Source organism: Trachurus japonicus, chromosome 6, assembly GCF_045865225.1.
Source record: "Trachurus japonicus isolate A0001 chromosome 6, Traja_1.0".
In the NCBI taxonomy this organism is placed as follows: Eukaryota; Metazoa; Chordata; class Actinopteri; order Carangiformes; family Carangidae; genus Trachurus; species Trachurus japonicus.
Window position 1 is genome coordinate 23,102,418 of NC_140912.1, and position 16,326 is coordinate 23,118,743.

General features: G+C 38.9%; 1 protein-coding gene across 1 annotated transcript in view; it reads right to left on the minus strand.

Moving 5' to 3' along the window:
- Positions 1-3,303: 3,303 nt before the first annotated feature.
- nlrc5 (NLR family, CARD domain containing 5) overlaps positions 3,304-16,326 on the minus strand; it is a 28,364-nt gene continuing 15,341 nt past the window's right edge. The window contains exons 24-55 of the mRNA XM_085779875.1: positions 15,536-15,619; positions 15,067-15,156; positions 14,868-14,915; positions 14,758-14,787; positions 14,401-14,484; positions 14,226-14,309; positions 13,879-13,968; positions 13,665-13,724; positions 12,484-12,567; positions 12,297-12,380; positions 11,830-11,919; positions 11,623-11,688; positions 11,085-11,168; positions 10,789-10,872; positions 10,555-10,641; positions 10,358-10,417; positions 9,958-10,038; positions 9,771-9,848; positions 9,594-9,677; positions 9,297-9,371; positions 9,023-9,106; positions 8,345-8,428; positions 7,297-7,395; positions 7,089-7,172; positions 5,847-5,930; positions 5,439-5,522; positions 5,253-5,336; positions 5,087-5,164; positions 4,756-4,839; positions 4,571-4,654; positions 4,028-4,487; positions 3,304-3,521 (exon numbers count right to left, since the gene is read on the minus strand). Of these exons, the coding sequence (XP_085636001.1) occupies positions 4,406-4,487; positions 4,571-4,654; positions 4,756-4,839; positions 5,087-5,164; positions 5,253-5,336; positions 5,439-5,522; positions 5,847-5,930; positions 7,089-7,172; positions 7,297-7,395; positions 8,345-8,428; positions 9,023-9,106; positions 9,297-9,371; positions 9,594-9,677; positions 9,771-9,848; positions 9,958-10,038; positions 10,358-10,417; positions 10,555-10,641; positions 10,789-10,872; positions 11,085-11,168; positions 11,623-11,688; positions 11,830-11,919; positions 12,297-12,380; positions 12,484-12,567; positions 13,665-13,724; positions 13,879-13,968; positions 14,226-14,309; positions 14,401-14,484; positions 14,758-14,787; positions 14,868-14,915; positions 15,067-15,156; positions 15,536-15,619 (2,458 nt within the window). The 3' untranslated portion in view covers positions 3,304-3,521; positions 4,028-4,405. The remainder of the gene's footprint in view (positions 3,522-4,027; positions 4,488-4,570; positions 4,655-4,755; positions 4,840-5,086; positions 5,165-5,252; positions 5,337-5,438; positions 5,523-5,846; positions 5,931-7,088; positions 7,173-7,296; positions 7,396-8,344; positions 8,429-9,022; positions 9,107-9,296; positions 9,372-9,593; positions 9,678-9,770; positions 9,849-9,957; positions 10,039-10,357; positions 10,418-10,554; positions 10,642-10,788; positions 10,873-11,084; positions 11,169-11,622; positions 11,689-11,829; positions 11,920-12,296; positions 12,381-12,483; positions 12,568-13,664; positions 13,725-13,878; positions 13,969-14,225; positions 14,310-14,400; positions 14,485-14,757; positions 14,788-14,867; positions 14,916-15,066; positions 15,157-15,535; positions 15,620-16,326) is intronic.

Genomic DNA, 16,326 nt, shown 5'->3' on the forward strand with positions numbered 1-16,326 from the left:
CCGGTCTGTCATCAGCGATAATATTATTATCAAAAACGAAAAGAGAGATTTTGTAACAATCAAAATTAAAAATTGGCCGTTATTTGATTTTGGTCTCCTCGTTTTTTGGTTTTAAAAGCAAAAAACGAAAAACGAAAAAACCAGCCTGAATTTTTGTTTTTTTGTTTTTTGTTTGAAACGGAAAACCAAATTACCAGCTTACTTTCGTTTTTTGACAGTTCTGTTTAAAGGAAAAATCGAATGGCCGCGAAGTACACGGACCGAAAACCGTCCAACTTCCCCACCGCCGCTTCTCACTTCACAGTTTCCTATTGCTGCGCACTGTGAAGAGCAAAATCAAAAAGATCAAAAGTAACAACAAAAAAAGGAAAAAAAACTTCTCCTTTTTTGTTTTAAGAAAAAAGAAAGTCTCAAGTTGCCGTTGACATTTTGTTTATATAATTATATTTTATCCTAAGTGTCCTGGAAGAAGCAACAGTGCGTGGCCGTAAATCATCCTCGTAGCCTCACGCATAGACATATAATACTATCATGGCCTCACGTACTCTGAGCCCGGCAAAGATTTATAAACCGTCTTTGGCATCATTGACAGATGGAGCCACGTCAAGCTCCCGGGATTTAGCCTTAGACCGGAAGTCACCTACAAAATAAAAGCGGAAATGAAGCGTTTTCCACCCACTGTCTTTAACAGAAAAACATGATTACATCGTTTTTTGTAACTATGCGTCATGTGCAATAATCAGAATTATATACATAATTCCGCTTAAACGGACATAGGAATATTAAAACTGATATACCAACATATAATCATATTGTTTATTATTAGGGTGTATATTGCCTGTTTGTTCTTTTTTATATATTATTTAAAATAATACATATAATGCATTTTTGAATATTATTATATTATATATTTTCTTTATGTGTGCGCTCTTGAATAACAATTTCCCATAGGGATAAATGTATTCTGATTGTTGTGTAAAACATGTAGTGACACTGGCACCCTCTTGTGGTTACACAGGTAGCCTATACATCTTCATCACTTCTCAGCCACTTTACCAGCTCTATAAAGAAACTTTTACTCAAGGACTGAACTTCCATCATAAATACTGAGGTACTTGTACTGTAATTCAAGTGTTTTTGGCATTTTACATATCTATACTTCCACCCCACTCAGTTCCTGTAGAGGAATATTTAAAGCCTCTTTAATTCACTACAGTTATGTAACAGCTACAAGTGTTAGATTAAAGTGTTGTTATATAGTAAATGTCCTTGTACAATATGTTGGCTACAACACTAATACAGTATGTCCCTTATATGTTCATTGTGCAGTCCTATTGTATATAGTAATCTTTTATTATCAACTCATACTTAGGATATTTTTTTTATTGAGGGCCATTAGTACTGTTACTGACAACAGCACCATTTCTATCCTCTATACATACCAGTGTGACTGTGAACCAGTGTGCACAACAAAAAAGTCATGATGAATGTTTCAGTTTACACCTGGACTTCTACTGTGACAGGTCACTATGTCTGCTGTGAAAGGGGCACTTGTGTTTATTAATTTATTTCATTCAGGCTCATTTTAACGATAGAACAACTGACCTTAATATTATACACTAAAATATAAACAATTCAATTAAACTTTGATACATCAGGATATTTGTTGGTTGTGAACTTAAGTCTGTTGTTGTGAAGTCACACCACAATTTTGCACTACCTGTCTTAATCACAAGAGGGTGCAAAATGAACATAAATGAATGTGAGTCACGTGATTGTATTCGATCAGGATTTACAACCGCAGCTGTCATATGCTGCTGACAGACAAATAGCTTGTTATAAGATATCATAAATAGTCAGTGTGTTACAAGACATGGAACTCAATATAGACTTTTTTATTCTCTTTAGACATCTCAGTGCAAGTCGTTATCGATGGATGTCAGCAACACAAGTAGTTTTACCTATGAGAACTCAAAACTCAAGTTCAAACCTTAAAACAAAAACAGGTTTTTAACACATTATGTTTCTTAAGGGGTTAATGTCATGCGCTATTTCATATCTCTGCATAGACTGGAGAACAACAGAGGAATGGAAAAGAAAATAAGGTGCTCTAGTTTCAAAACTTAAGTTTTTCACATCATAACAATATCAGCTCAATAAGAAGAAAGAAATATCAGAGGTGAGACCACATCTATGTTACAGAATATTTGGCATCCTCATCTACAATTTACTTAAGTAAAAATTTAAACTCTGTTTGCATTAAAACTTAATAAATAACTCAAAGTGATAATTTCCATAGTGACAGCAGAAATAAATACACAAACTGGATGGAGGCCACAACCTTAAATGATATAAGAGCAGGGAGCAGAGAGCGCCTCCCACTTCACTGAGTTCATGTATTATTGTGTTTTCACCCATGTGGCCCCCTATTGTAAACACAACTGCAGTGCAAAGTGACTCAGTCTATGTGAGTCTGCTTACAAATATTAGAGGAGGATTCCTTTACATCACGGCCTCTAGTTTCACAGCAGCACGGATCAGCTCCTGGTCAAAAACACTCAATTCATCACCTTAAAAAACAAGACAATAAAGAAGAAATGTTCAACTAAAAATTTCTGTGTGTGTACTAATATGCCTTTGGCAAAAATGCAAATTAGTAATAACTTACATTACAATTACATTACATTAGTAGGGACATTGTGTAGCTTCTCTAGTTGTCCATTTACGAAAATCAATTATTTCATTCAAAAATATTTGTTTCATTCATCAGTAATTACCCCCATCAACAAACTGAAGTGTTCTGGTAAGCTTTGAATTTGCCGTTCATATCTATATACATAGAGCGGGTAAGCTCAGTGCTGGCTGCCATCTTTTACGTTCAGTGGCAGCGTGACTGTAGGAAACTACGGAAACTCACTGGAGACACCGGAGTGGTCGGTTCGGGGAGAAACGATCGAGGTGGCGTCTGTGAAAACCATCACCGCGGTGTAGTGTGAGGAAGGATGGAGGGTCACACTGATGCTGTCAGGCAGATGGCAGTCGAAAACAAACCAGATGTCGTTTTAGTCGACGAGAGAAAGCCGGTAAAACGCGGGTCAGGTAAACAATACGACATCACCATGACAACATATTGCTATGTGTATTGTTTTGCCTCGTGCTGGCGGACCACTTGTTTACATAGAGGCTTGTTTATGCCGTTACGCGCAGCGGCTGTCGTCCGTCTCCCTGATTCCACGTAAATGCAGCATAAAGAATGCGACTGAGTTGCCTAACCGCACCGCTAGATGGGAGTAATTTCTACACAATGTCCCTTTAAAGTTGATCAACTTTTGGTGATTCTGTGTAGCCTACGTGACAACTTCTGATTTAATTGTTCACTGTGGCTATAGATACATTTCTGTTCCTGGTGGTGATGCAGTAGTTAAAGCTCAACTCTCAGGCGGTTACGCCACTCCGACGTCACGGTCAAGATACTAAGGGTTGAGGGTTGGGTGCTGAACCATCAAAAGCTGTAGTCTGACCTAGAGCACTGGAAAAGAGAGTAACGACACGCATTGGTTCAATGGAAGCGCCTCCTGATGGAGGAATATGGGTATTGCAAAAGCGCCCAAGAACTGACATCTCGGCATTGTTGGTGAATGAGCAAGTGTGGTGTTTTCAATAATTTAAGGACATTTATAGATCACCCACGTTAATAGCATCACTGAGGATCCTTTACAGATGAACATTAACACATAGGCGAGTAAAAAAAACACAAAAAAAAAAACAGTTGTCTACATTAATGTTTCAATCTACATTTTGTAATAAACAAATTATAAGTATAATTTGATATGACCAAGACACCTAAAAACAAAAACACGGCCGTTTTCATCAATTTACAAGCAAGTGGGCAACACACATACATTGGAGTGAATGAGTTTTCTGGGCACATTTGCAATACCCATATCCTGCCACTCGGGGCGCAAAACCCTTACCACGGGAGTCAATGGTGGTGTCGTTACTCTCTTTTCCAGTGCTCTAGTCTGACCGAGGTTGCCGCTGTGAAATGAGGCCAATAAGTGCTTAGTATACATTTTCTCAACAAACCATTCAACTGTACATTTATGCATCAACACCATGCACCCCCAGAGCTGCTCCTAAGATTAAACATTCATGACATTTCAGATTAACGCCAACTCGTATATCTACATTGTGCTGCAATATACACAGTGGTCTTTCTCACTGTTCATACTGTTAGAGGCACAAGCTGCTGCCATTGTCAGACACACAGCTGATCACTGCGCATGTTTCCTGATTAATATCCTGTAGAGGAAACGACATTTGTTTTTTTTTGTGTGGCAAGAGCACCACAGTACCACAGTAGTAGTTACTTGGAAGAGCGTTACTTGTGAAAACCATTGCCACATTAGGTGGACGAGAAATTCAGTCTCTTGTCCTGCAGACTCAGCCTGTGGGCTTCGCTAGGAGACACTTTGTTCCTCCACAGCCTGAAAAACACAGCAGTGGCATATTAGAAATTAATTTATAACTACCTAGTATGATATCAGCAGGTGTCTGAGAGACATTTTACCTGATGATCTGAAGAGCAGGGCATGACTGTAAGGCTCTAACCAGGGCCTCCACTCCACAAACACTCACATTGTTGGACTCCAGACTGGGACAGATAAACACATGGATACCAAGACAAGATGTGAAATAAAAATAAAAAAAATAAGAAAATATTTTCAAACTTGTCAATTGTTTTACTAAACTCACTCTATTCTGGTCATCCTCTGACAGGAAGGCAAAACTCGGGCCAGCTCCTGGGCCACCTCATCACCACAGTTATTCCATCCCAGACTAGAGAAAGACAGTGAGAGTAAAGTTCACAGACAAGAACAATTTATTCAGTTTATATTTAATTGAAACTGTCACAACAGTCTTCACGTGGCTTTCGGTCTTGGACTTTTGCATGATTAAAGTTTTGAAATAAACGAGATGGATGTTTTGAAAATTTGAACTTCACAATCCGACCACAGCTTCTATTACACACAGTTATTTCTATCACTGTAGCAGCACTTTAGTGAGTTCATTGTATGTCTCTTACCCCACATCCTGTATGAGAGGACAGTGGGCCAGACTGGCAGCTACAGCACCCAGGTTTGACGTGCCAACAGAGGTCAGCCTGAAGAGAGAGAAACAGTCAGTGAAGCCGGTCATCCATTAGTGTTGACATTCCCACAGCAACAGGAGGAGGAGCTGGACAGTCTTACTGAATCTTTGTGAGGTTCTTCATGCACATTATTGCTTTGGACAGACTCACTGAGCCCTCGTTTCCAATACTGTTCTCTGAAATACTGCAAAAGACATAACGACACATAAAGGACACAAACCTCAGGATCACTCTGTTTAATGTCATAAATGTCAATGACAAACTTGAATGGGTGTGTGAGACTTACTCTAACACTGTGATGTGTGTCACTGATGTGAAGACGAGGGCCGTCCTGGCAGCAGTGAGATCACCAAGACAGTTGCTGCCCAGACTGGAGGAAAGAAAAAAACATCTTTACATTCTTTACTGGGAGAACTATGTAAATATAAGTATTGTAATAATGTCTATTCTTCTTTTTAATCCCAATACATCTGACAAAAAAAAAAGCCAAAAAAGCCAAAAACCTTTTCAGTGTTACAGAAAAAAAAAGGATTAAAAAAAAGATGTTCATGGCCATGGTATGGCCAAGTAGTGCTCATTTGAATTCATAAAGCAAAACACTGCACCTTATCAAGTGTTTTGTTTTCCAATATAATATTTACATGAATGAGCTACATACATAAAAATTAAAAAATGTGATATTTAATGTCCTCACTAGAGCTCCTCCAGATGACTACAGTTGACCAAAGCCTCCAGTAGTTTGTCTCCTGATTGGTCGCTGATGAGGTTCTTTGAGAGTCTGGAAGGAAAAAGACACACAAACAAATTTGATATATAAATAGAAAAAGAAGTAGTTGGAAGTCTTTCTCTAAAAGATTCAGTGGTTGTGTATTCTTTGAGACGACCACTGGGTGGTGCTAACATCAGAAATGTCCGATTCTGCATATAACTTAAACAGGAGCCATGAAGCAATTTTCGAAAAAAAAAAAAAGTATACAGCTACAACATCTTGTAATGAGTGAACAAATGATTGAATGACCACAGCTTTGTGGCACCTTTTTACAAGAGCTTTTAAACTGTCAGTGTCACTCCTGGAGAGGAAGGACATGCTGCCAAATAGGAGCAGCTGCTGCCCATAAAGACGGTGCAGACTGTCCAATAAAAGAGCTGGTGGTATGTTGTGACTGTCACTACATACTGAGCAGAGGCCAAACTCATGATTTATAGACTTTAGTTTATTAGTTTAAAATAAAAATGTCAAAGCGTAACATTATTTGACCAGTTAAAATGTGTAGTAAAAAATCAGTAGTAAAATGTGTGGAAGAGGAAAGGGCCCATCAGGTATGATATACATGTACAGTTTATGCCCTTGTAATGTCAAAGGGTGATATTGCCATGTCACTAATAAGGGGATATGTTGTTATCACATTATACTGCAAATATGAAGGTACATGTTAATGACATCTATTAAATAGAAAGTATATTATATGTATATTCAAATTCTGATTATTAAAAAATGTCTATATGATTTTTTATGTAGTATAAGATGCTATTTTTCTTATTCATTTCTCATTCATTTTAAGCATGTGTCCCTAAAGTTGTCTCTAAAATATGAAAATATAATGACAAGCTTTGGGCTGGTAATATATTTATAGGATATACCGTATCTCTATAATATATGCATACAGATACATAAACAAACATACTGAATTTGTGGGGGCTGGACATAGACAGTATATTACTACATACCTTTTTAATTTAATTTTAATTTTTTAAAAATAGGTTTCCTAAATAATTAGCATTTTGGCATTCATTTTAATTTAAGATCTTAGAAACTCTTCTTGCAAGCTTAAGAACAATAAAATGATGACCCGCAGGCTTGAAATACCACGGCTGACGTGTGTAGGTGTAGAAAATGAAGTGGAAAGATTTATGATATATGAGCGGTGTACTGTACCTGATCTTCCTGAGTCCGGTCCAGATAGGAAGCAGTCTGGTTAGCAGCTCCACTCCTCCGTCAGCCATCCTCCCGCCCTCCAGCCTGAAATCACAAGACATCCAACATGGCTGATTACAACTTTACTTCAATGACAGATTTGAAAGGGGTTTATCACATTTATCACACGGTTTATGTGCCAGGTTTTCTGCATGTGTGAAACACTAACTCGATCTCCTCCATCCGTGTCAGTCCATCCATAGCAGAGAGCAGATCCAACACGCTGTTTGCTCCTGATGGTCCAACTGCAGTGTCACTTTTGTTTAACCTGGCACACACACAAGCCACATAAAATGAGTCAACTGGGCAATAAGCCATTCAGTGAAACTGTTACCCTATACCTAATAGTAAGAGCGCAAAGATTAGTAGTGTTATACAAACCATCATGTCATCTGAGTCAGATTTATATCTATGCAAATATGATATGTATTCATGTACCGTACAGCTGCTGACATTTCATGTCTGTGTCCTGATCTTGGGAGATCGTAAGAGAGCTATACTTAACAGCTTAACACTATGAGTGGGCGGGGAGTGATATCTTTCCCCTGAGGGTGGGGAGCGTCAGGGGGGGTGCAATTGTAGGATCAGACTCAATTTATTTATGATGAGTATCATGTGGAGTTGATGACATGTTGGAATGATGAGCTGCAGCAACAGTGGCTGCAACATGAGCGGTGAAGCTGCTGCTTTGGCAGGGACGCGAGTGGCGCTAAATAACGTCCGAATAAAACGTGTCAGTGTCACCGCAGCATTATCATTAACGACTAACTACTTGGAATAGCTCTGCAGGCTTAAGTTTCGATATTAAATAAATTACAAGTACATGGCAAGTGGCTACAGGAGGTCGTATCTTACTTGGGACGCCTTCAAAAATGAGCTTTGAAAGGTCAGCTATGAATACATGTTTGTAACCATAATTATCGCCCTCCGGTTGTAGGCATCTGTCAAATAGCTACAGTAGGGTGCATGAAATATGGTCACAACTTCTTGCTCTGCCAATGTTTTTGCACAACATTATGATGTCACAGTGAAGTTGAATTTTGACCTAGTTTAGTTCTAGTATATCTATTTGTGAGCTGTGGTCAAAAAATGTTTTGTGTGGTATAATATGACAATTTGACTGGCAAAATAGAAATCAATTCATCTTTGGGTCCAGTTTTTTTTTTTTTTGGTCTTCAGAATTTTCATGTGACTGAGTAAATTAGACAGTTTCTCACCTGAGACAGCGAATCGATTTGATTCTCCTCAGTGCTTGTGCCAGACACGCCGTGCCTTTTTCATCCAGGTGCACAGAGTCCAGACTTGGGGTGTACACACAAATTAACACAACACAGAGACACACAGAAACACACTCATACGTCATGATACTTAAAGGGATAGTTCAACATTTTGGCACATTGGCCCATTGCCATAATCTCCAAAAGTTTTAGGACTGGGGTTCATTATCTTTAATTGTCGGTGCAAGCTATTTTTAGAACGGCGGAGCAGAGCCGTGAGCTGCTCAGAGCTACGCTACAGAGGCTCATGGGATTTCTTGGTTTCCCTCATCAAATACACAATCCAACAACTTAAAAATGCTCTCCTCTGGACAAGTTGTGACCTGCACATTCACCACGCTATGAGATAATAACGGAATGTTACGAGACTGAGTTGTTTTTTGAGGCAAACCAAGAAATCCCATGAGCCTCCGTAGCGTAGCTCTGAGCAGCTCACTGCTCTGCTCCGCTGTTCTAAAAATAGCTTGCACCGACAAATAAAGGTAACGAACCTACTCCTAAAACAATAGGGATTATGGCAATGGGCCAATTTGACCAAATGTTGAACTATCCCTATAAGAAGCCACTCTTTCTGTCCTTGTTTTTATAAATATGAACATGTGTGTGTGTGTGTCTTACCAAAGATCTTCGAGGTGAACACACTGTCCCAGAGCCTCCATGAGCTGCAGCCCTCCAGCCTCCGTCCATTGACAATGAGACAGACTAGAGGAGACAAGTCAGACGTTCATGCACTGTATGAAACAGCACCAGTAGTTTTAGTTTTATACCAAAAAACATGTGAACTGCACATGATGTCTCTTTTACACAGTGACTGTGCCTCATAGGTGCATTGACTAATTACAAAGACAATATACAACACTTACATCATCTGTACTTCATGTTAAATGCTTACTTGAGTGATCGCAAACGTGGAAACATCTGGGTCATAGTCTGAACTGCCTTGTCACTTATCACATGACCTGATAAACTGTGAGGAAGAGAGAAGAATTGCTCGAATATCAAGAATTATTTCTGAACATACTTTCACATTTATAATTTCTTACTTATGTTTACAGGTGTAATCAGTAATATATAAAGGATGCTGAGATTATTGTTTGTTGGTTTGTGCTTTTGTGCACTTTGTACAAAGGGAAAGGGCAATAAATGATCATGCTCTGGACAGGTAATAAAATGTGTTTGTGTTGCTCACTTGAGGCACTGAACAGGTGTCGACTGCAGCAAGACCTCAGAGAGCTTCTCAACCACAGTCAGGCTTCTTTCTTTAGAGACAAAACTGTAAAAGACGAACAGAGAGCAGATACTTGTCATGCATGAACTTCATACCAACTGTCAGCCAGAGCGTGAGATACAACGAAAGCTCTCTTACCTGAGAGATATGAGTTTTGGCAACAAGGTTAAAACAATACAGAGAGACTCAACTATCTCCAGGCTGTTGTGGGAGAAACTGTGGACAATGACAACAAACATGACCTTTATATTATTGTTTCTCTCATAATTTATTAATATGCCATTATTGCTCATGGCTATTTAAACAGAAAATGGAGAGGACTCACTCCAACTCTGTGAGTGAAGGACACTGGAAGATACTCTTCATAGGTGTGAGCTGGTGGCCCTCTAGGGCACAGTCCACAAAGCTGTGAGAAAGAGGAGAGGAACAGGAGGGATTAACACCTTACTCCTTCCTGAACACGAACAACTGCCAAAAGACACAGTGTGTGCCGTTGTCTTTTCCCTGCTGTCATTAGCTGTGCAAACAAATAAATAGCATGTGGCTTTTTTCCATTCCTGAAAATAGTTTCCAGGGTTTTGCAGCCTAGATACAGGAGCCAACTTAATGTACAGTATATTTCAACAAGGAATTTATTATCATGTTTATTTCTTTATGTTTTTAATTTTGTATAAATGTTAGTTAAAGGTTTATAATATATTTTAATTATTTAACTTAATTATTACCTGACTGAGGTCAGTCCGGTTGACGTCATCAGAAACAGGTGTAGCGTGGTGTGGTGCACCCTGTAAAATCAACAACATACATTCAGTTAACCTGGATTTGGGAAAGTCTACAGTGACTCTTAATGCTTGTAAAGAGAGTACAGCCTTGGTAAATGTGTGTGTGCATGAGTCTGCGTGTGTGTATTTGCATTTGTCACCTGATAGTTTGAATGTTCCTGCTGAGCTCAAGACAACGACTCACTAAACCAATAGCTTTTTCTGCTCTGATCCAACTCTCCTCAATACTGAAAGGAAGACACAGGATTTTAAGATCTTATTATATAAGATATGTTTATTATTATATAAGATATGTATTTCCAGATATTTGTTATTGTGAAACTGGTTTATCATTTCAGATCAGAACAAACAGGATCTACTGTTTGTCTTCTCACCTGACACTGCATCCTCTCTGACCAACCTTCAACACCTGCACAAAGTCTTCAATCCACTCTGACTGCAGTGAGTTGTTCCTGAACCTGTGGGCCAAACACAGGGTATTAAGGGCTGATATGGAAAATAAAATAAACACAAGACATCTAAATACAGTTGAAATGCACTACATCCAGATAAAGCCTTGTCTAAATCGAAGTCTCAGTTATAATCCTTATGTATAAGACTAACCTTTTATAAAACAAGTTTTTCTTTGACAAAAGTACAGAAAAAGATTATACCAAGTGCAGAAACTTACTCCAGTTTAGTCAGACTGGGACAGTCAGACACGATCTCTGCCAATCTGACCAGATGTTCTTGTTCCAGGTTACTCTGACTGACACTGGTGGAAGGAGCAGACAATGAGTAACTACACATATGAGGTTTTTTTTTTAATGTTTATACTGTCTGATAATAAATACAGTAAAACCTGAACACTGAGACCACATCACACTATAAAACACAGAGAATTAAGAATCAAGAAAATCAACAGTTCACAGCTGATCGTGCTGGTTCTGGTTATTGTTGTACACTGCAAGGCAAAAGTGTTTTAGCACAGCCCGTGTGCAAAATCCTGATATGTCGGATGTTTGTAAACTTCTAAAGGTTTTGTGGCTCTAGTTCAGTGTTTGGACAGGGATTACCAAACTGTTGTGCGTCATGTGAGGCAGAACTCCTGTGTTTTAAAGGCAGTGAACGCATAAACTGGATTGGCCACCACTGTCACAACATCAAACTGTCGTCGGTCACACATCAGAGCATTATCAGCGTTCAGTGATATTGATCAGAAGTCTTACCTCAGAGTTTTTGCACAGCCTCCGTACTGTCTGAACCAGATAACACATCTCTGCTCTGCTCCCAGACTACCACCAAACGTCGCAAAGTTGAGTCAATGGACAAAGAAACAGACAGGGGGGGGTGAATATATTATTGTGTTCTTTTTTTGCATTGCTTTTTTTTTTATTGCTCCTCATCACTCATTCATTCCTACAGGTCAGACTCACCTGACCTCAACACCAGAAACTTTATCACAGGTACACAGAGTCCTGGCCACGTCCAGCAGCCCCTGCCGGGTCAGGCAGTTGTTGCTCAGACTGCAGATGAAGGCATGTTTAAAAATATTAAATGTCATGGCACTAGTTCACAAGACTACAACTATATACTGTGATAAATGTTTGCTGTTGTTGGCAACTGTTTTCTAAGTGGTCAAAAATAAATAGAGCAGTTTTCAGGTTCATCTCTCTCTGAGAGACCACATCCTGTGAGGCTGAATGAAGTGGCCTAGCTGGTAGTGGTGAGTGCTTTTTTGTGATATCAGAAAAGTCCTGACAGCTTGTTTTAGGGATCTGTCTCAAAATATATAGAGACTAGATTTACTTTATAATCAAAAAAGACACAGACATGTCACTTAAATTACTATATGGAACCAATTTGGCAACTTAATACGGGAAACGTCAGTATGTAATCTTACTTGACAAAGCTGTTGATTTTAAGCCTCGGTAGAGAATCCATGAGACACTTGACTCCTTCATCTTCCAGTTGACTATCTGTTAAACTGCAGTCAGAAGAAAGAGTTGCTTAATTTCCAGTCTGTAAGAAATCACTGGTTTGCACATGGATACGGTGCTAATATATGCAAGAGTGTGTGTGGCACGTACTCCAGGTCAGACAGTTGGGGTCCCTGCTGTAGGACCTCAACCAGTGTCTCCATGCTGTTGCTGTCCAGCCTAAAATTAGTTAACCTAGAAAACAGACAGAAATTACATGAGGGCGTAAAAGTCATAGGAAGTTACAGCGAGTTGTTGAGTATTACTGTACAACCTTCTTCTTTCTTAGGCTGAAATTGTCTTCCTTATTTGTCAAACAGCACACAGAGAGAACAACTCTCAGGGAACCTAATGTACTTCAGTCTGACTCTTCCTAATCAGATAATCAATTACAAGTTTTTCCTGAGCCATTTACTGAGTGCAAAAAGAGAATGAATGGGAAAAGGGAAGCTAAAATATAAGTTAAATGACACACATGGAGTTAAGAGAAAGTGTGTTATATGTTAAAAATATTATAATTCATAGCCAAGATTGATCAAAAAGATTTTAAATTGAAAATGCCTGCTGATCAGGCCGTATCTGTTATCAATTGCTCTTGCCTTGATAAAGATACACAAAGTGGATAAATACATTAGTTTTAGTCACCTTTTGTAACATGATAGAAAGTGCACTTAAAGTTACACTTTAAAGCCTTGACTTGCTTCCTTTTTTCCCCTGTACAGTAAGTTGACATACGAGTTTAGTGAAAATGCCGATCTGTTGTTGATTGCTTATGTGTTGTTCAGGAAAAAAATGACATGAAAAAAATCTTAAATTTTCCCCCTTTACTGGAGAGAAACACACACATAAACTGCTGCTTGTGGGTCATAAAAGCTACATTTTTGTTGGTAACGCTCAATTGTTGATATTATGTGGGCTGTTCAAAAAGACACTGCATACTCTTTCAACTTAGCTTAGACAAAAAAATAAACAAAAGACCCAAACCAGTTGGTACTGAAGCACGTCATTTTCCACAATAAAAATACAAGCAGGCAGGATGTTGTCGTGTGTTTCCTGTGGAATTACAAATCGCTGCCAAGTTCCGCCACCGCATGCCAAGATCATTATCACTGTCAGAACGAACCAGGCAGGCACAAAGACTGAAAGAGCAACTAGAAGACACTACAACTAATCCGATTCTTGCAGAAGTGACAAACTCTGCAGGTCTGAAAAATAAAGTTGTGTGGAATGTGTCTTTGAATTAAATCAGTAAACAAGAGAACAAAACAAACTCTCAGTTATTGATCACAGACCTGCATCTGGCTTGTTCTGCTTTGACTCTGTCGAAATGGATGAAGCATTCACTCTGGGGCCTGAAGAAGAGGTCAAAGGAGCAGTTATCAGAAATATTACCATCTATGGCAGATATCTATTATTGTAAGAAACCTATTTGTGATAGTTGCCGATTTCATTTACAATGTGTTTTTGTTTATTTCTTTACAGATGTAACACAGATCAATAATGTACCTGAGTTCCACTGACGTGACTCGCTGACTGGCGGTCAAACACCTGACCAAGCTCAGTGCCCCAGTTGTGGAAGAGATGCTGTTGCTGAGACTGGAAGAACAGAGGACAGGGTTTATGAAAACTCAATGTATTTAAATGACTCATATAAGTGTCATAGGTAACCCTAACCCTAACCTTGTCTACTCAAAAGGCACAGCACTGACATCAATGAGGGAGCATTAGAGTGGTGGACGAGTTCAAACCTGACCATCAGTATTAACAACATTAATCATTAAATTTGATCCAAGCAAAATAAACTAGATATAACTACAGAAATTCAACCACAACACCGCGTGTGCATGTCTTACTTGAGCCTCTGCAGTGACGCCATCTTCGGCAGGGCTTTGACCAAATTCTTGACACCTTCGTCTTTCAGTGAACTGTGAGACAAACTAACACAACATACAAGTATGTCAATTCCCATCTCTTTAATAATATCACAAAATAATAACATGTGGATAGATAAACAATTATTGAACGTACTCAAACTCCAAATGGGAGCGACACTGAGCCAATTTTCGACACAGCGCGGCGATATCAGATGGCAGGATGCTGCTGTTGTTTATCCTACAAAATAAAAGACAATAACTTTCCTAATGACATGACAATCAAATCAATTCATTATCTGGTTGATAAATCACAACCATCACAACGTCCTACAACTATGATGAGCAATAACTTCCCATACTTGAGAGCCTAAAAGTGTGGATTTTTTTCTTGAAAAATTACTATTTGTATGAACCACTCCTCAAAATAGTTGGAGAGCATCTAATGAATCTTTGCAGCTCTAGAGTTTGTGTTTTTAAGAATAAAGTCAGACAACTGTGTCTTTTTTTGTACCTGAACATCTTCAGCCTGTCTTTGACATCACTGAAAAACAAGATAAAGACAGAATAAGCTTTAATAACACAATGTAGACAGTGGTTTAATTTTGAATGCAAGTTTCCCACCTTCTGTCAGAGCAGAACTTCAGGATCAACTGTTTCCTCCCTCCATCACTGTAAAAACAACTACACTGTCAGATCAACCAGCCTCCATATTAATGCCAATTTATTGTTAACAAGACCATCATCTCCACAATAAGTTTAGCTCTTTGTATACATGCCTGCTCTTTTTTTTAATTTAAATATGCAGGTGCAGAAACAGTACCTGATGTGGATTTCTGTCAAGTTGGGACAGGAGCACAAAGCACCAGCCAACATGACCGCTCCCTCCATGTTGACATCATTGTTTGTTGCACTAAAAAGAAACCACACACCAACACAATGAGCGAGCAGGACGAACATAATTTGCCGTCTCTGATGAACTGCTGTATTTGCACAGAAGGTGGCCCCAAGGTAAACGCAGTATATAGAGTTGGCAGCACTATCCAAACAAGGATCTGTTTGCAGAAAAAATGATAGTCCTGCTTCTACCAACTTAAAACGATCAGAGCAGTCCTCTTGCTCTTTTAATTCATGTTGTTCTAACTGAGCTGCCATAGCACGAAATGATGTCACAAGGGTCACTCCCATGGAATATATGCACATCTTACTTTTTCTTTCTCTCCTACTTTCTTTTCTTGTAATAACAAGGAAATGAAACCTTGTTATACTGTAATTTTGTTTGTGAGCCTTACTTGATTTCCTGAATTTGGCTAAATTGAGGCAGGACATCCAACAGCTTCCTCAGACCTTTGGTGCCTAAACAGTTGCTGGACAAACTGAAAGTAAAGAATATGGAGAAATAAACAAAACAAAATTGGAGAGCTGCAAAAACAAAGGATAAAATTAGACCAATCAGATGATGTAGAAAAATAAACATACAGCATAAATAACACTGAAATATAACCTGTCTGAATTAACCAGTGGGACAAATGATTACACATGAACTAGAGGCCATTTGGTACTGTGCCTAATAACATCTGGCAAGGGGACTACCAATGTAAACCAGCCCTGGCTGCAATTGGGTACAACCACATCACTTCCTCCTTGTTAGAAAGGAATGCTGAACATTGTACACTGTCCTCCTGAATAATAAATAAACTGAAATTGAAGTTACAGCTAATCTAAGCCTATCAGTGTTTCAATGATCACTATGGTGGACTGAAATGTATACTGATCATCAGTACTCAGGGAAAATGACAAGCAAGCTAATGGTAAATGTGAGAATATGAAGAATTATAAAGAGTGGCGTTCTCCCAGTCAAGCTGTCACTTCAAATTTAGACCACAGCAACACTACACAGCTCAACATGCTTCTGTTACACCTTGAAATATAATCAAGCACTAGCAGATAGAAACGGTGTAAACAGCATGAGCAGCATCTGCCAATACAGTTGGCTATGGAACTGCCGTGTATTAGACACACATGCTGAGTAAAGATGAAACCTGTTTAAGGGTCGTGATGGAATTTCACTGCGATGGCGGAA